This window comes from Saccostrea echinata, unplaced genomic scaffold (genome assembly GCF_033153115.1).
Source record: "Saccostrea echinata isolate AGI-Se365-2 ecotype Australia unplaced genomic scaffold, CSIRO_AGI_Sech_v1 ptg000018l, whole genome shotgun sequence".
In the NCBI taxonomy this organism is placed as follows: Eukaryota; Metazoa; Mollusca; class Bivalvia; order Ostreida; family Ostreidae; genus Saccostrea; species Saccostrea echinata.
The window spans coordinates 5,827,477-5,847,207 of record NW_026889767.1 but is presented as its reverse complement, the minus strand read 5'-3'; the positions used below and the strand labels follow the sequence as shown (position 1 = coordinate 5,847,207).

The 19,731-nt window shown below is 33.1% G+C and overlaps 2 protein-coding genes across 2 annotated transcripts in view; one reads left to right on the top strand and one right to left on the bottom strand.

The window, feature by feature from the left end:
- Nucleotides 1-7,230: 7,230 nt before the first annotated feature.
- Nucleotides 7,231-19,717, top strand: LOC133189412 (IgGFc-binding protein-like). The gene is made up of 3 exons (XM_061324789.1): nucleotides 7,231-7,475; nucleotides 16,181-16,336; nucleotides 16,838-19,717. The coding sequence occupies exons 1-3, from the start codon at nucleotides 7,253-7,255 to the stop codon at nucleotides 18,082-18,084; spliced, it is 1,626 nt and encodes a 541-aa protein (XP_061180773.1). The 5' UTR covers nucleotides 7,231-7,252; the 3' UTR covers nucleotides 18,085-19,717.
- LOC133189469 (chitin synthase chs-2-like) overlaps nucleotides 18,807-19,731 on the bottom strand; it is a 37,500-nt gene continuing 36,575 nt past the window's right edge. Inside the window, exon 31 of the mRNA XM_061324838.1 lies at nucleotides 18,807-19,540. Coding sequence (XP_061180822.1) covers nucleotides 19,431-19,540 — 110 coding nt within the window. The 3' untranslated portion in view covers nucleotides 18,807-19,430. The remainder of the gene's footprint in view (nucleotides 19,541-19,731) is intronic.

Sequence of the window (19,731 nt, the reverse complement as noted above, 5' to 3'; positions counted from 1 at the left end):
AAATAATTTGTGTTCCTTTTTGGATATTAACCAATCAGAGGCTAGAATACAAAGGAAATTAAATTATTACGAGATAACACGAGAGGTACGTATGAGTTATTAAGTCGCACGAACGACCTGCGAGGTAATAAGTTGTACAAATGACATACACTTAGTCGTTTGTACGACGTTATGAATAAAAATAATAAGAAAATGTGTCTTTATAACGAGATAACGACTTAAATGTAATTAGTCGTAATAACGAGAAAATAAAGCGTAATACTGAGATAATAAGTCGTACGAACGACATAATTAGTCGTACGTACATCATAAGTCATGCAAACAAATATCCAGGAGTTATAACGACATAGTCGTAATAATGAGATACTAATTCGTAATAACGAGATAATGAGTCGATGTAAGAGATAATAAGTCGTAAGAATGAGATAAGTCGTAATAACGACATATACCAAGTCGTACGTAAAACATAATAAGTTGTAATGAGAAGATCACCCCTCCCCTCCTACGCCTAAAAACACTCACAAACACACGAAATTAACTTTTCACATATCATCCTTATCAAGGATTTTCTGAGCTGGATTTATGAGTAGATATTGACATCCCCTCCCCCGAAAATTCCAGAATCGGTCCTTGAATATTATGATTAATATGGAGACTTTTCAATCTTTAATTTCCTTGTTGTTCCTTAGGATGTATGAAGCATAGATATGCTTTGATTACACCTCGTTGCTACATCCCAGATAGCAAGCTAACATTGGGCCAATGTTGGGCCAACATCATCGGTTACATTGGACCAATGTTGGCAAATGACATTGGCCCAATGTAAGTTTGCTCATCGGCCCAATGTAAAGTGTGATTCTACAGATATTGGTCCAGCATTGAGCCAACATTGGCCCAACGAATGCGACATTGGGTCAATGTTGGGCCAACGTCATTAATTACATTGGGCCAATGTTGACAAATGACATTGGCCCAATGTCAGTTTGCTCATCGGTCCAATGTTGGCCCGATATATTGGACCAACATTGGCCTAATATGTAGTCATACACACATTTAATTGTTACAAATCTGCAAATGAACTAATCCGATCGTCTCTACAATCAAAAAAAAAAAATCTACCTCCAATCCTATGCTTGAAAATACAACTTAGCTAAAATAAATAAAAAATAATATCAGGCTTGTTTAACTTCTTATATTTAGTCAGAACAAAATAAATTATTAGTGATGTAATTAATTGTTTCTACACAAGGGAATTAAGCAAATGAAAGTATAAAATAACAAATGTATTTTGAATATAATTAAAACAATAAACAATTTTGCCCTTTTTTAAGATTAAAATATTTATCTAGAATTAATTTCTAAACTTTTCCACTTATTGTTACTATATACACTTTTTTCGCAAATTCACTCGTTAACAGGTTAATAACCAATCACTGTCCTCTGTTGATTTTTGAACGCATTTCCTTCTTTCTTTCCCTGTCTGTTCTCATTCTTCCTTCATGATCACATGCAGTGGAATTGCTAATTTCTATAGGAATTTATTTGGCACACAAGCAGTTAGTTCGAACAGCTCCTTTTAAATAAATAAATGTTAAATCCATTTAGCAAATCTCAAAATAAAGAGAAATGCTGAAAACTAAAAGTAAAGTCATACTTTATACAAGTTCATAGTAATTTATTCCTTGCATTAGAAACTATCAATACAATGGATATTTTAATTATTTTGTATTCTTTTTTTAAATTAGTAATAATATTATATTTTTCTACATTTAGTAGCGATGTACGACTATAGCATTTTTCTGGGGAAAAACTGAGCACGTATTTTTATTACTTACTTTATTAAATCCCCATCATCTTTGAAAAAGCTGGTTTTCCTCATTTGCCCATCCAATGGAATTCCTTGCAATTTTGTTAGAGAACATTGGCAGCAAATACTCTCCTCTTTATTCGCCAAGTTATTTCCACCAATTAAATAGAGTGAGAATTTTAATCTATAAAGAAGAGATTTGCTTTCCATTAAAGCACCAAGTAATAACTTCTTGATTTCTTTTCTTACCATTTGGTAGAAAATATGACAGAATTTTATAGATGTCTAAATGATTATGAAACTGACCCAGCCAAAGTTTCAAAGATATATATTCAAAAAAATAAAATTTATGAATCCAAATGTAGTTGGAATGTGGACGTGATTATATATTTTCCTTTGTTACAGTCCCGGTCGATGCACTTAATTTATCATTTTTCAAAACTTAAGCTCAAGAGCTGTTAACCATGTACAAAATAGATTTTAATGGTAACAATGATAAGTTTTATTTTCATGCAGAAAAGGCACAGTGATTAGCAACTGAACTAGTTACATAACACTTATATGCAAGCTTAGAAAAAAGATAAAGATTGCATTTAGCATGTTTAGATAAACAAACTTTGCATTTTGTGCATTAAAATCTGAAATAATTTGAGGTAAATGATACTTACATTTCTGTAAATGTGAAATGACTTGACACAGCTCTAAAAATCCACACAAAGAACACACATTTCAAATATAAGCTTTCTTTTTTACATAACACCTTCAACATTCTTCTGTAGTAAACCTCCGTGATTAAAATGTTGGACGTGCTAAAAAGATGCAGATTTGACCATCCCGTCCTTTCAGATATCATGATTACCATAGAAACTGGCTAGTCTCACGCTGTGAAAACCCCTGTCCTAATTGCTTGGTCAGAAAATGTGCTCTTATCTTGGAATATGCTCCCTAAATCCAACACTTTAGAAAAATTATGTAATGGGAGTCTTTATATAGTGTGTTCTTCTTATATTTTCATTTTATTTTTTTGACATGCAAGTTAATTTAGATTTATGCATAATTTATTATAAATTTTTATGTGATTCTCAAAAACATTTAATTTATTACTACGTTTAAAGATTTAAACATAACTTGATACATCACCACGCATGTTTATTAAGAACACACGGTATGTGTAACATTAAATACATATAATTAACTATATTTTTATCTTTTACTTCCACTTTCTCTCTCTCTCTCTCTCTCTCTCTCTCTCTCTCTTTGTCCGATTATATAAAGAACACTTCACCCTGTTCCCTGAATTTCGACTTCACCCCAACGTTGGCTCAACGTTGTCTACCCAACAAAATGTATCAAAATAGGGACGTAATTCACAATGTTGGCCCAACGTTGGGTCACCGTTGTACTCCCAACAAACTCCGTCAACTTAGTGGTGACAAGCTAACAACAGTGGTCCAACGTTAGGCCAACGTTGTGTCCTCAACCAACCTCGGCTTCTGAGTAAAATAGTGTTATGTTGACATTGGCCCAACGTCGGGCCAACGTTGTACACCCAACGCCAACCATCGGCCAACGGTCCAACCATTAGCCAACGTTGGGCCAACGTAGTCATGCTATCTGGGATGTATTACTTTTCAATTCATGTATAGGAGAATCTGTAAATTTTACATCTTATATATTAAAGCATCCCACATAGCATACATGGTAGGTAAATTGTACTAGGATTTTCCTAGGTAAAATATAAATCTTTTGATTTGTTGCAAGGATTTCTTGTTGCCATGCTAACTAATGATACTTAGTTTGATATTCTTTTCCATTCCCAATGCACGAGGGGTTATAAAAAAATCCGGGGATTAGTTCCATAAAAATTATATCAGTGAATTTTAACACATTTATTGAACATCATCTTTTCTATCTTTAAATGATTCGTGATGTTAACAGAATTTATAAGATTTATCACTGTTAGTTATCCTCATTTTTTTTTTACAATATTCTAACTGATTTATAAATGAAGAAATTAGTTTGTTCTTTGCTAGATGTTTGATATCAATTATACTGCCAAAACTTATCCACGTGAGAAATTCTTGTTATATCACAAATGTCACTGAAGTTAAGGACATATTAGAATTTGAATTTGTCGAAAGCAGCATGTAAAGAAAACATTACGTAATTTCGACGAAAAGAAATGACAATTTTTTATCCTTTGCATGAGACATGACCTTGAAGTTGAGTAGCACTTAAACTATATCTTTATAAAGTATAACAAACTTCCGTTGTGGCGGAGTGTGTTCCTTTCATGTACTTTCAGATTGAAGAAGCTCTTAATAAGTAAAAAGTAACTTCGGAAGAAATAAAAGACGTGCACTTCAAAGAAACTCATGATCAAGACTATTTCGCAATATGTGACCGTATATAACTTAAATATTAGCTTTCAATTATGGTAGAAGTTCAGTGGATGTTTTGTCGAGTGTTTATTGTTCGTAGCAGTTTTTCCCCCACTATCTTAGCTAAATTTTTAAAACTAATTGTTAAACCCATTTAAAAAAATACCTTACATATATTATTCTGAAAAATATTTTATAAATTATTTTTTTCTAAAAATAATCTATGAAAATTCTTATCTTTTGAGTATAAGAGAATTTTTTTTTAAATCAGCTCTTCAATTTATACCTGTACTTTTAAAATCGCCTTCTTCTTCTTCTTCTTTATTGCAAATTTTCCTTGCTGAAGAGGACCAATAATATACTTTACTAAAATTATCTTTTATAATAAAGTACTTTTTCGCAAGATCTCATTTATTGTAAATAATTGTTGTTTATGTGTTATTTAAACCGAGCTGATGTGAAGAATGTACGTAATTAAAAAAAAAAAATCACTTATATTTCTATGCCATGTGTTCTCGGAAGAAATCGAATTTTTTTTAAAGACTTTATAACGATGAAAAAGAGTCAAATGAATCTCAAAATATTCCATTTACATATTTACACAACATTCTCTTTATAAGCTTCTCTATTCTCTCTCTCTCTCTCTCTTTGTTTGGTCCAAAAATCAAAAGGGGAGTGGGGTTGCAATCCCCTGAAACCATTTTAGAACTGCACTCTGTGCAGTGAACAATTTTGAAAACTGTCCCACTGCTCACAAGATTTATTCCAATGATACATGTTGGTAGTGAAATGCTATGGACGCATCATGGAATATAAAAAAAAGTTTGATCTCCATTTGTACAAAGGAAAAGAACTTATATTCATTGGGATTTTAAATTAAAGATATTTTTTTCTATCGACACGAGACCCAGACGCACGCATTATGTGTTGTAGAACTGGAATCCAACATATTACCAAAAATATCGTGTTAAGATGGGATTCAAGGTCATCCTATTTTTGAGCTCTAACTGTAGTGATATTACATGTACCATCATCACACAATGTGCTTAAACTCTTCTGAACAGTTCAAATTCTTATAATATATGCTTGAAGAAATGCAAATTATAAAAGTTACGATCAGAATTTACATATCAGGTTTCACCAAAGGTAATGAAAGATAAAATACATAATCAATTGTCTAAGTAAAAATGGTATTAAGACTATAAAAATACGTGAATTTGAGCTGCATAGTAGAAATATCAAAAGTGGGGTTTAAAGATTAATGATCTGAAAAAGCAAAAATTATATCCATATTAAAATAATTAATATGTTTCAGTGTTAATATTTTTTTTTATTAAATCCCAAATCTTTGATAAAAGAATTGCTTGGAACAATGTTTATTATATTTTTCCTCTGATTTGTGTGTCATCAAGACTCTCTGCCCCCCCCCCCCCAATAAAAAAAAATCACATTTTTATTCTTTGCATAAGAAATGTTTTATAAATTTAGTAGCAGCTTTTATTATATATAATATTTATAAATTAAAAATAATAATAATAATAAGAGGGGAGGGCGTCCCTTTAACATGTAATGTAGTTCTAACTGAAGAGGCTCTTAATTAGTAAAAAAAAAAATCAGGAGAAACTAGAGGTACTGTGAGCACTGAGCTCACTAAATGATACCCCCGCCTCCCATATGATTATAATGGCAAAGTCCATGTTTTGCCCAGGGAGACCCGAAATAAGTGTCAGATCAAAAAGTAAAATAGGAGGTGCACAATGGCACTATGTAACAAAGATTCTGTGAAAGTCTCATTAAATTTCATTCAGTGGTATAAGAGGAGTTGCGGATAAAAGATAGGCACCCCAAAGCGTAACGGACGGACGGACGAACGGACGTACAGACAGACGGACGGACGGAAGGAAGAAAGGACGGACACTCCGATCACTATATACCCTCCCACTTTTCAAGCGGGGAGTATAATGAAAGGCATGTCCTTGAAAGAAACTTGTGATGAAGACCATTTCGCAATACATGAAAGTATATAATATTAACATTAGGTAACAGGAGTTAAGTGGTGATTTGGAGTGTGATTGTTGGTAAACTCAACTGGTAAGAATGATCCACTTTCTTCACAGATTTACATTAATTATTTGTAACTCGCCTTTTAAACAACGTCTTTTGTGAACTATTATTATGACAACTACAAAACTGTACTGCTATCACTCTGTTGATAGGTAGAGAAATGTCATTAAATTGCGATCTTATTCATACATCATGGAATATGTAATCGTTTGGTCTCCATTTGTTCATGGGGGTTGGGGGTTGGGAGAAATGCATTTTGTTGCAATTTACAATGGAAAGGAAATTATTATCTTTTTTTATCGAAAAGGGACTCGAAAGTGGGCATTATATCTTGTTATTCCTTCGATTTTCCATTTAATATATATCCCTCATTTTACCAAAATATTACGATAGAATGTTACAATAGAATTCAAGGTCTTTTTTTTTCAGCGATACCAATTTTACCATCATCACAATAGGTGCTTATACTTTTTTCAAACAGTTTAATTTCTAAAACCGAATGTGTGAGTTAAAAATGTTGATAATAGAAGTCAATATCAAAGAGTACAAATTATTATTTTTCTATATTAAAGTAATGGAGCTTCGCTTCAGATTTTCAAACTCAAAAGGAACCATCAACTTTTCGTCATTTTGTAAACAAAAGAGTGCATTCCGATCCAGGACACAACCTAAACGAGAACCATATTAGGAAGAAATTATTCCGAATTGATGATAGATTTTTTTTAATCTCCGTTTTTCTGGGCTTTGTTTCTTCTCCTCTACTCAATATTTAGTGCATATTCTTAACTAAATGGCTTGTCTTCATAACCAACATCAAATCAGTAATTTTAGTTTATAAACTTTACTACAGTAAATCTAATAACCAGTTTTTTTTTTAAACATGGAACCCTTTATCTTTGACCATAGAGAAATATGAGACAATTGAATAATTCTTATTTTATATTTATCAGTTTTCCGTTTCTTTTAGCTTTGCCTGGATTGATTAATATATAACGCCGAAATGGAAAGGAGCAAATTATTTTGGCATTTGATTCTTCTTGTGATATACATAACAGATTCCTATGCAGGGAATTCCTCCATCATAAATAATAATTCCAGTCCAGAAGAATCGGATCTTCTGAAAAATGTGATAACTGTTTTGGAACAATTCGTGAAAGACCACGCCATCAAAATGGAAATAATTGAAGACAAACTTGATACCATGTACGAGAAACTCTTGCATTGTAAGTTATCTTACTTTTCGTTCTTTTCTGTTGGAATTTAAGTTCAATATAACGCTACTTTGATTACTCTCTTGTTTTTCATTAAAAAGATGATCTCTACCGAAAAGACTCAAATTGCATCGGAAATATAAGATATAACATTAACTCAAACTTATCTAAATTTCTCTTTTTTTAAAGAAATGATTGTGTGATTCCTTTCAGTAAAAAAAGATATAGTAATGCATTTTCCCCTCCTCTTCATACACATACTCTAATAATGGCTTTATTATTTTTTTTTTAGAAAGTACAAGAAAGGAATGTTTCCTTTTCACACTTGATTAAAAAGTTGCTGTAATTTTCATTATTATAGAAACAACCAAAGAGGAACTATTATTCGTAAAATTTTAGGCCAGCTAAACTTGTAGAGTTTGGAATTGTAAAACATTTGATTAGTTTTTTTTTTCTCCCATGTATTCAGAAATATGAATTGTTTTTTTCATTCTAGTTACCAAAGTACTTCAGCTGGGTAGACCTTGTAAATGAATGCATGATTGATAGATCGTATGTTCTTTTACGTCCTGTTCGAGAATCATGAAGGCCTTGTTAAAAAGTGAAATGTAATAACAATGCAAAATGTAATTATTATCACATTTTCCGTTATTGCGTCGAGATCAATGCAGAATGCAATAACGCAAAATGTAATAACGAAATTTTTAGATTATTACATTTTGCGTTGGGACTAACGCAAAATGTAATAACGTGTTTTTTCCTTGTTACATTTTTGCGTTATTTAATTTTTGCATCAAGGACAACGCAAAACAAAATTAAACAAAATATAATAAAATAAAATATAACTATTTGTTTGGATAGGGTTCAACGTGAAACATCACAAAATTGATTTAAACATATAACTATGGGGGAACCTTTTTTTAAAAAATAGACAGACAGAACTATGACAACAACGTAAACGTTACGGTTTTACGGACATTACCTAATTCAAAAACATCTTTTTTCTTACTCTGTTTCTTACATTTTTTTAATTGAATACTTATAAAACATTTATTTAATTTGATTGCCATGTCTATTTATAAATTAATCTGTATTATACATCCAATCAATGACATTTTTAATCACCAAAGATTGACCATGGGTCCATTAAAATCTCTTGATATGAATATACGACGTGAATTTGTACATTGGTTAGGAAATTAGTGTGTGTGTATGTGTGTGTGTGTGTGTGTGTGTGTGTGTCGAGGAAAGGCAGGGATTGGTTGAGATGTTTACTTCGTATGTTGATCATTGATTTTCTATGCACATGCAGAAATCATCCATTTTATTGTAGGAGAGAGAGAAAGAGAGAGATAGATTTTTTTGCTGGTCTGCAGTGTACTGACTTGTGAAATAGTATGAAACTTTGTCAATAAACCCCCTCCCAGCTATATTTACACCTGCCAAAACAAATTAATAGTTTTTTTTCTGGATTCAATGCATGTGTCTATCAAAAAGCAAAAGAACACTGTTCTATGAAATTACCCCAACCCACCAGTGGCGGATTCGGGGGGGGGGGGGGGGTCGGGACACCCCCCTCACCGCCAAGTAATTTTTTTTTACAATTGTGATTTTAACAATATATTTCATAAATAAGAGAGACTCTAGAATCCAAGCCCATTGTTTTACACAAAGAGGTGAAATATACAACCACCATCAGAAATCCCTTTCCGCTTGAGCGCACACAATACACAGTAATCAACTCTGTGAACAGTACAGAGATCATGATAGTACGTGCAGCTAGTGATGACACAAGGTCCTACTCAAACACCCAAAACTTAGTTATTACGGTATTGTTTTGGTATTGCTTAAGTAATATTCTTTCGAGAATTTTCTTCTTTCTTTGATAATTGAATGTTACTTTATTGAACTACGTGAATAAACTGTGATTATTATTATTATTATTTAGAAAAAAAATTAATTAATACATCAAGGATGTATACTGGTTGTTTAAGTTGTGACCTGTACCAAAAAGCACATTGAAAGTGTTCCTTTCGTAGATGGAAGTTAAAATGCAATTTAAACCCCCCCCCCCAAAAGATCTGTATTAAAATTTTCATTTTAATGTTTAATAAAACCAAACTAACGGTTACAGCTTTGTATAATGAATTGTGGTAAAACTGATATAAAGTAGAGGTCCTGTCAAAACAAGAATTGATCGCTTTTTTATTGATTGTTTTTCAAAACTTTTTTTTTTCAAACATTGGGCTGGTAAGTGGGTAAAAAAAATATATATAAAACTAGAAACTCATTACTAGTAATGAGAAGGTCTTCCGTTATACGACTTCCTGTTTGCATGAACATGTCTTTTCCAACGTCGGTATTAGCCTAAAACTTATGTAGAAACAAAATAACTTAAAAAATACTTTTTTGCTTCGTTTCCTCTCACGACCGGAAGTAATGACGACACACGATTTTTACACCAAGCAAATGAACTGATGACTGACTATAAGTCCTGAAAGTTTTAGAGTTCAGTCTTTTACTGTTGCCGAACAATTGTGAGAACAAATTCTAATTTTGAGGACAAGAAAACACACGACCGGAAGTGAACTGAATAAAAATCTCTGAATTTTCTCTTGACTTTTGCAGTATCTACAGCATATGTAAAAAAAAAAAACAAAAAAACATTTCAATTACTTATCTATAAGTGATATTTATGAGAAAGCTAAACCACGAAATAACGTAGTTTATCTTTTAAAACCGGAAGTTTAAAGTTTTTTTCCGGTGGAATTTAACATATTTTAAAACAGCGAAAGGGAAGCAATAAAGTGATGAAAATTTTAATTTTAAAAAGAAAAGTTGAAATTTTCGATTTCTTTGATCACTTCCTGTGATGACCGGAAATGACGGCTGACGCTTTTAACCCTATGTGTTTTGCCTTCTCACCAAGTTTTATTACTCCTACAAGTTTGGTGTTTTACTTTCATGCCGTTTCCGAGATCTCGCTGAAATAACTTTTCATTTTGTGGACAAGAAAACACGCGACCGGAAGTGAATTTTATTAAGATATTTCATGTCAATCTAGACAACTGCAGTCTCAATAACATATATAAAAATCATTTAAAGAACTCTATCTATAAGCGATATGTTGGGGAAAATTCAAAACCCCTATTATGTAGTTTTTCTCTTAAAACCGGAAGTTGTCGTTTTTTGTTTCCGGTGGAACCAAGACATCTCGTAACTGTGAAAAAGATACAATTATATGATGCAAGTCTTATTTCAAAAGAGAAAATTTGAAATTTTCTATTTCTTTGGTCACTTCCTGTGACGACCGGAAGTGACGACTGACGCTCTTAAGCCAAATTGTTTTGTCTACTTCTCAAGGTTTAATACTCTTATCAGTTTGGTGTCTAAATCTCTTACCGTTTCTGAGATCTCACTCGGACAAGTTCTCATTTTGCGGACATTTAAACGCGCGACCGGAAGTGAATTTTACAAAGATATTTGACGTTACTCTAGACATTTGCAGTCTTGATAACATATTCAAAAATCAGTTCAAATACATTATGTATAAAAAATATTTATGGGAAAGTAAAATACTCAAATTATGCAGTTTTTCACTTATAGCCGGAAGTTGACGTTTTTGGTTCCGGTAAGACTAACATATTTCGAATCTACAAATAAGATGCAACAATGTAATGAAAGAAAAAAATCAAAAAAGAAAAGTTGAAAATTTCGATTTCTTTGATCACTTCCTGTGACGACCGGAAGTGACGGCTGACGCTCTTAACCCAAATGGTTTTGCCTACTCCTCAAGATCTATTAACCGTATAGGTTTGGTGTCTTAATCTCTTACCTTTTCTGAGATATGACTGGGACAAAATATTTTTGAAAAAAACGGAAATCGGACATATCTGACGACCGGAAGTGAATTTTGAAAAAATGAAAAAAACGCCTAGGGGTATTTTCATTCTCTATCATCCCTGAAAATTTCAAGAAAATCCGTCCAGCCATCTCTGAGAAAACGCTCCGACAAGAAAAGGGGAAAAAAAAAATAATAATAAAAAGAAACAGTAGAATCACTATAAGGTCTTCCGTCTGAAACGGAAGACCTTAATTAAAGAGTGCATTTATGTTTCAAATTATAATTAACCCCTCCCCCTCCTCCCAAAAAATGAATAAACAAAAATTCCAACAATTTCCCAAAATAATTTATATTTATTAGTGTTGTGAAATCGGACGATTTTTAGTAACCGGTTACTCACTTAGTTTTCCGATCGAGTAACCGGTTACTCGGATGGTTTTTCTTTAGACATCAAACATTCTTGTTCGCGGTATATACTCAGCTGTAATATATATTGTATGTAATGTCGTTACAATTTCTATATTTATCTTTTCATTTGTATATCAGTATACACAAAACAAAAATATACTGCATATGAACTTTATTTAAAATTACAAACACACAATATATTCTAAATAAATTTGTTCTCGAGCACCCCGTAATCGTTGGCTGTTTTGCGCTTTATATATCGCTGGATTCACAGTTAAAATTCAGTCTGAGGTGGTTCAGAATATTACTTGTCCCACCCGTGTATGGTAATTCCATTTCACATAATTCACACCTCACAGATTTAAATTCAGCTATTCTTTTAAAAAATATTTCGATGCATGTGACGGCATATGCATCTTCTTTAATCTTGTACTGAGGACTAGCAGTGGTTTATTTGATGTAACTATAATTAAATTAAGCCATTAAAACTAGTATACCCCTTGGCAATCAAAGCCATCAATTAGATAAACTGTGAAATACTAATTAATACAAATCGATCGCATTTGTAAAACGCTAGGTCGAGACTTACGTTAAATAACGATAAATAAAATGGGGGACATCATAGACAAAAATACATTATAATTCCTACTGATTTACTTTATAAAATTCAATATATCCGAGTAACCGAGTAGCACTTTTACTAACCGATACTCGCATTGTCCGACGATTAACCGGTTAACCGGGTACTCGTTGACAACACTAATATTTATTCTTCAATATGAAATATCATTATTTGTTTATACATGTATTTCAAATTTTATGAACAGTGTAGTAAAGTAGTTGAAAACAGTACATGTAATTAGGGTTTCTACACAGAATCCAAATTTTCTGAGTATTGAAAAATGTGCATATCAGTTGTATTTTGGTAGTCAGAGCTTCACATGCGACACATTGGACGTGAATTTTCAAATGAAGAATTAGGTATTATGTATCAAATGGCGATATTTCTAATTTTATCAGATTTTACAATTTTTTTTTTCAGAAAAGTATCATTTTTCTTGTTTACATGGAAGTTACAATTAATCCCTAAATGTTAATTTTTGAAAATTTAGGTAAGCCGATCTTGAAAAACAACTAGAAAAAATGTGGCCAAAAAACTTACTAATTCTATCTAAAATGCTGAAAAACGCACCATTTTGAGCGAATTTTTAGCTCACCTCAACGAAGTTGGGGGAGCTTATGTAATACCCTCGGCGTCGGCGTCCCAGGTTAAGGTTTTTGGAGCAGTTTTCTTTTCAAGTACTTCTATGGCCTATATTACATGTAGTCAGAGATGCATGGAGAATGCTTCTAGTGTGTTTCATTGTACCAGTAAAGGTTTCAGATGCTGCAATTTCAGCTAAAGAATGACCAGGTTAATGTTTTTGGAGCAGGTTCAAGTTTTTGGAGCAGGTTAAAGTTTTTGGAGCAGGTCTCATTTCCAAGTAACTATAAGTCCTATATCGACCAAACTTGCATGGATGATACATCTAAGGATGCACACTACTGAACTTGCTTCGGATGCTGGATCTGACCTATATTTTCCGGATGAGTGACCAGGTTAAGGTTTTTGGAGCAGATCTCATTTCCAAGTAACTAAAAGCCCTATATTGACCAAACTTGCATGGATGATACATGTAAGGATGCACACTACTGGACTTGCTTCAGATGCTGAATCTGACCTATATTTTCCGGATGAGTGACCAGGTTAAAGTTTTTGGAGCAGATGTCATTTCCAAGTATCTCTTAACCTTATATTGACCAAACTTGCATGGATGATACATATAAGGATGTACACTACTGGACTTGCTTCAGATGCTGGATCTGACCTACATTTTCCGGATGAGTGACCAGATTAAAGTTTTTGGAGCAGATCTCATTTCCAAGTAACTATAAGGCCTATCTGAACCAAACTTGCATGGATGATGCATCAAGGGATGAACAATCTCAAAACTTGCTTCGGATGCTGGATTTGACTCACATTTTCTGAATGACTGCAAGCCCTATCAGACCAAAATTGCATAAATGTTGCATCTAGGGATGCACACTCCTAGGTTATTAGTTTAGTGTGGGACTTTGCCTTACTTAAAGACAACATTCGTTGAGGTGAGCTCTGTAATCTCTGATTACCTATGTTTAAGACCCCCATGCTCTCCCCCTTCGGCCCTACGGGCCTCAAAGCCCCCCATATGAGCTTCTGGATCTGCCACTGTCCACCCCATCCTACACCTAGCCCCCAATACATGTAGCACCTTTCTTATTTGCAACACATATGATTTGAATATTAAATTGCTTTATATAGCTAATGAAATCAAGTATAATATAAAATCCGATCTTATCTAAGAATATGCATATGTTTTGTTTGTTTTTTTTTATTTTATTTTCTGTCCTTTTCTTTTCTTCATCCATTATTCAATTGAAAGTTATTCTCAACATGACTGACCAAAAGGTGTGTTATTACATTATGCCGTCTTGCCTTTTGCTTAATCTCGACTCAAAATGTAATAATCAAAAATGAAACCCACATGACCTTCCAATCACGAAGAGAACACTCTACTGCATGACTAAGCTACTATGACAGTTAAATGATAGCTATAGTATGATGTTGATCTTGTTATGCAACTATGTTTTTAATTGTATTTTAAGTTTATATGGTTTACCATTTGTTGTGGTGAGTCGCCCGCGTGGCGCAGTGGTTAGAGCGTCTGCTCTAGAGTCGCGAAGTAAGGAGTTGATCCTTACGTCGCGGGTTCGAATCCCACTGTGGGACGTGGAGGCCGGTCCTTCGGATGAGACCGTATAAACCGAGGTCCCGTGCCGCAGTAGGTGCTGGCACGAAAAAGATCCCTCACTGCTCAATGGCCGTAAGTGCCGAGTATAGGACAAAATTTGCAGCTCTCCACCGGCAATGGTGGCGTCTCCATATGAGTGAAAAATTCTCGAGAGGGACGTTAAACAACATACAATCAATCAATCAATCGTTGTGGTGATTCGAAAGCCTCGAGTAGCCCTTATTGCTTGAATGAAATGTTAAGAAAACTAGCCATGGGCTCTTCTATCAGTAAAACGTACAATGATGTAAGGATCAATAAAACAAGATATTACGAACTGGCATCTTCTTTATACTATTATTTATACAAATATGAATGTAAATAGTATAATGTCTATTTTCTGTTTGTTGATGTAGGGATTAACTATTGCAACCATTGCAGAAAAACTACATAAATGGAATAAGCATTTTATTTTTAAATATCCACATACTCCATGCATTGTAGAATCCTTTACGTTCGAATCATACCTATCATAAAGGCTAGGAACAAACACAGTGCGAGTCCATGTTTAGTATAGGAATATCAAAGGAAAATATTTAAAAGTTAAAACCTTATTCTAAAGACAAGCATACAAATTCTCTCCTTATAATAATATGTGGGGAGGCCAGGGTTCGATTCTTGTTCGCCGCGTCAAACCTAAGACGTAAACATAGGTAGTGACTGTTCCTTAGCCAAGAGCCCGGTACTACTAGTAAAAGTCACGGGTCTTTTGCATGAGACCTTAAAACCGAGGTCCTGTGTCATGGTAAGCGTCGGCACGATAAAGAACCTTCACTGCTCAATGGCCCTGAGTGTCGAGTATAGGTCTAAATTTGAAGCCCTTCATCGGCATACAGTGACGTCTCAATATGAGTTAAAATTCTCGAATGGGACGTTTAACAACATACAATCAATCAGTCAATCAATCTTTGTAATAATATGTAATAAGTCCATGAAATGATGACTCAGCTTTGTTGAATTAAAGCGGTCTAACTGGAATCACAAAAAAGGCCGTAAACGTTTACATTGACATACAAATGTAAATAACCGCACATAATATTTTCATCAATTACTTTAGACGTACTTTTTCCTCCGCGTGGGATTAATTTACATTTAGAACGTTGTCAAAAATTTTTGGAGGAAATTTCTTGAAGTGTATTCAAAGGGCTTTTATTAAATAATATGAAAACCAAACTTAGGAATCCGCGTAATTTATAAGTGCAGATTGAACAAAAATAGTCATTCATCGGAATTATGAACCCGTGGAAATAAGTACATTCACAGTAGTTAATCCTTATGCAAGACTCCTCTTTCAGTGAAGAGTGTCAAATATTCAATTCAAAACGCCAAGGAAGGGGTCGAATTTTTACAGTAATACATTTCTGCATTATTGAAGAACGCATTGTAAACTTCGTACAACGTTTGAATATGATGTATAAAAAAACTTTCTGGTATGATCATGATTGTTATTAGAAAGCCGTATGTAGAGTTTCCTTTACTAACTTTTTCTTTATTGTAAATAGTGGTTTTCTTTTTAACCATATTTTACAAATTTATAAACAAAACAATTTGCTTTGCATTGATAAAATTCATGGTTTAGAATTTCAATTTTGTAGGCGGGGCTAAAACTTCACTACACGCTTCACTAAAATCGAAAAACAGCACAATAAGGACAAGAAAATATGCCACTACAGCAGCAGAAACAACAAAACCAACCCCTGCCACAATGGTGACAACTTCAATGACACCATCATCATCAGTTTCATCAACAGGTAATTATTTTATTTCCCTTTATTCATGAAACGTAAATATAACGAACAGTGATCATTGTCAACAGTCCATAGGAATGATACAAAGTTTGAGCAGAACCAAGAAGGATCTCTGAAAACATAGGTAGGATCAGGCGCCGGGGCCATAAAACTTAGACAAGCTCACACAGGATTAAATAGGATGAAATTCTTCCATTCAGTTTAAAAGGTGACTGAAAGTCTACTGAAAGTTGACTGAATTCTTAGTTCCAGGCCTTTCAGAAACCTTTCATTTGAATGAATGGTGTAGGGTTATTCTGTGTCATTTCTTCATTCTCAGTCTAATTTTTACAAAGAAATTAACAGAGAAAAGTGAATCTGAGATAAAAAGTGACTTCGTTTAAGTGTTATGGCCCCAAAGCCATTTGTCATGGAGAAGTAAGTATGCTTTAGAATTAAAATCCAAAATTCCATAAGTTTACAGGATTGTTTTTTTTCTGAATTCGATACTAATATTTATTTCAGGCAGCAGAGGGAAAGAATTCCTTATCCTATTCATGCGAAACTATCCCTACGTATCAGGGTCCGTAACAATCTACATTACAACAGACAATAATACATCCGTTAATATCTCAACTTCCCCTAATTTGAGAGCCAAGATTAAATCAGCAACGGACAGAATTATGAATGTTTTTTCTTACTCCAGTATCACACTCCCTTTCAATCTGACATGTGAATACTTAACAATTGAAGCCAAAGCCATACTGCTACAGACATCTGAATTATCGACCGTATCTATCTTCGATAGCTTTTATAAAATATCTAACGATGGAACTCTAATTATACCAACAGAGAAATTGTCAACGACATATCTTGTTTCGTCAACGAAGCCATACTATTCTGGTAGCAACGACTACTACAGCCAGTTTGCTATTGCAATCGCACATGAAAAAACGAAAGTTAAGATCAGATTTAGAATGAAGAGCAATACTTCAATTTCTCTACTTGGTGGAACATACAAAGACCAGGACGTATTCACAGTATCTTTAGTTAAGTATGAAACTTTGCAAATTAGGCATACTACTGACCTAACAGGAACATTTATTACATCATCAGAACCAATAGCCGTTTTCTCTGGAAATAGATGTCAGCATCTAAAACTTGGTGCATGTAGTCACTTGGTAACTCAGTTACCTCCAACTACCGAATTCGATAACAAATACATTGTTCCCCCGTTCTATGGTAACTCGAGGACATTGATTCAAGTGATCAGTGAAAGTCAAAGTTCCGTTGACGTCACAATCGGAAACCAGGAATCAACGTGGCATATGAAGGAAAAAGAATACAGAAACATTGAAGTGGCATCAGATGAAATAACTATTTTAGAGTCAGATAATGCCATCTTGGTAACTGGTTTCGGAATGGGTTCAAGAAGTAACGACCCGTATATGACCGTCATTCCTGGTGTCCATCAATATGTTGACTACTATAAGATTGTTGTACCAGATGGATATATAAATAACTACATCTGTGTAATAATTCCGAACAAATTTACCAAATATCTTCAGATAAATGGTTCCTCTTTTGATTATTACAAAACTGTCCATCTGAGCTCTGCAGTCTTAGATACTACCTTCAGCATTCGTGTACTTGAAGTTAACAACGGACCCGTGGTTGTATCCACAACTAATAACGCAAAATTCGGGTTAATTGTTTACGGGCATAGGGGTTATGACGGATATGGATTCGCTGGCAATTATGTACTTTCCTAATATTTTCAAGGATGGTTAGAGGATGCTACATTTAAATAGTTTAAATTACATTGAATTTCATCATTTTAAAATATCATTTTAATAAAGTATTATAACTGATGGAAGCATCTGTATTGCTACATGTAATCAAAATCATTATGTTTTAGCCTTATCGACATGTGATAAAAAGAGTAAAATTTGTGTTTAACTGTAAACCTATTGCCTTTGCATGTAATACTCACCTATCATTATAATCCTAGACGATCGCAAATATATGGTACATGCGTGTCTCTGAATCCCCTCACAGCTTAGTTGCATGCAATTCAATAACAATATTTTCTCACTTTTTTCTCAGAAATATTAAAACGTTTATAAATATTGATTTAACTGCCCTCCTCCATCTTTCCTGAAAGGGTATTCCTTTTTATCCTATCTTTAGCATTCTATACAAAATTATAAATTATTATGTTGTTCTCTTTGACATATTCTTCAAGAGTGTTTAGGAAATCCTTGCTATATACTGTAATTTTGATCTGAAGAGGTTATGCACAATCTCTTTCTTTTCAAAAATTGTTAATTTTATTTTTTTTTTCCAGGGTTTAAGAGTATCAGCAATTTTATATAGTGTTTTTTTTCCATTCCGATATATTCTCACAGAGACTTTTATTGTGTCGTAAATAAATTCCAAGAGTTTTCACTATGTCATTTGTTACTTTATTCCAAAGACATTTTTACATGTGATATCAGAGCTCGTGCACTTCATTTTCAATATGCAAATAATTGTGTATATTTTGGTTTAAATTAATTAAACTGAGAACATTTTATTTATTTATGCGGTTTTAAGTTATTTTGTAAATACAACACACATCACAATTGCTTGTAAATCAGTTCTAATTGATAATTCAACAATGAATCAAACTGAGGTAACACGAGCATAAACATTTGAAAACTATCACATATGTGTATAAATAATGAATCAATACACATTATACTGTTCTGATCAATAATGATGATTTGCTCAAACATTTGGAAATCAGATGTGCTTTTCTCTACTAATTGCTTATACAGCATTAAAAAACTGTTTTGAAATCTCCATTTTATTTTTAATTGTAAGAACACAATGTTATTATTTTAAGCTTTATACTATCATAATTTTATTGATGCAGAAACATACATAATTATGAACAAGGGTTCTATTAAGTGGGATTACATAAACGACATCAGTATATAATCTGTTAATATAATAAAAATTCTCATATTTGGTCACATCAAAGTGTTTTCTTTTAATATTCTTCATAATTTTTACAACACCGACAGTGTATAGAACTCCATGATTATTTATTTCTTTGGTACATAATCAGAATACTTCAGTCTGTATAGGAAGATACCTGGGATTGTTTCCTATTTCTAACTTTTTCCTTAATGCGCCTTTTCATCGGAATTATATATTCTTCTGCATCTCCTTTATGACGTCTTCCTGTTGATGAAGTCAAATATATTTTTATGTATTCTTTAAAGGTGCTTGGACACAGATTTGAAGTTAATATTTTCTCAAGTTGCTATAGCATTTCAAACGGAAATAAAATAAAAAAACGGAAAAAATTATTGAAACTACAAATTTCGGGACGCGTTTGATATGATACATCCTAGAACTTTCATAAAGCAAAT

What these genes read in the sequence shown, in the direction of transcription:
- LOC133189412 (XM_061324789.1), top strand. Translation starts at nt 7,253, where the DNA reads ATGGAAAGGAGCAAATTATTTTGGCATTTGATTCTTCTTGTGATATAC. An exon ending in GTACGAGAAACTCTTGCATT is followed by an intron (nt 7,476 to 16,180) that starts GTAAGTTATCTT and finishes TCAATTTTGTAG; the next exon opens with GCGGGGCTAAAACTTCACTA. An exon ending in ATCATCAGTTTCATCAACAG is followed by an intron (nt 16,337 to 16,837) that starts GTAATTATTTTA and finishes TATTTATTTCAG; the next exon opens with GCAGCAGAGGGAAAGAATTC.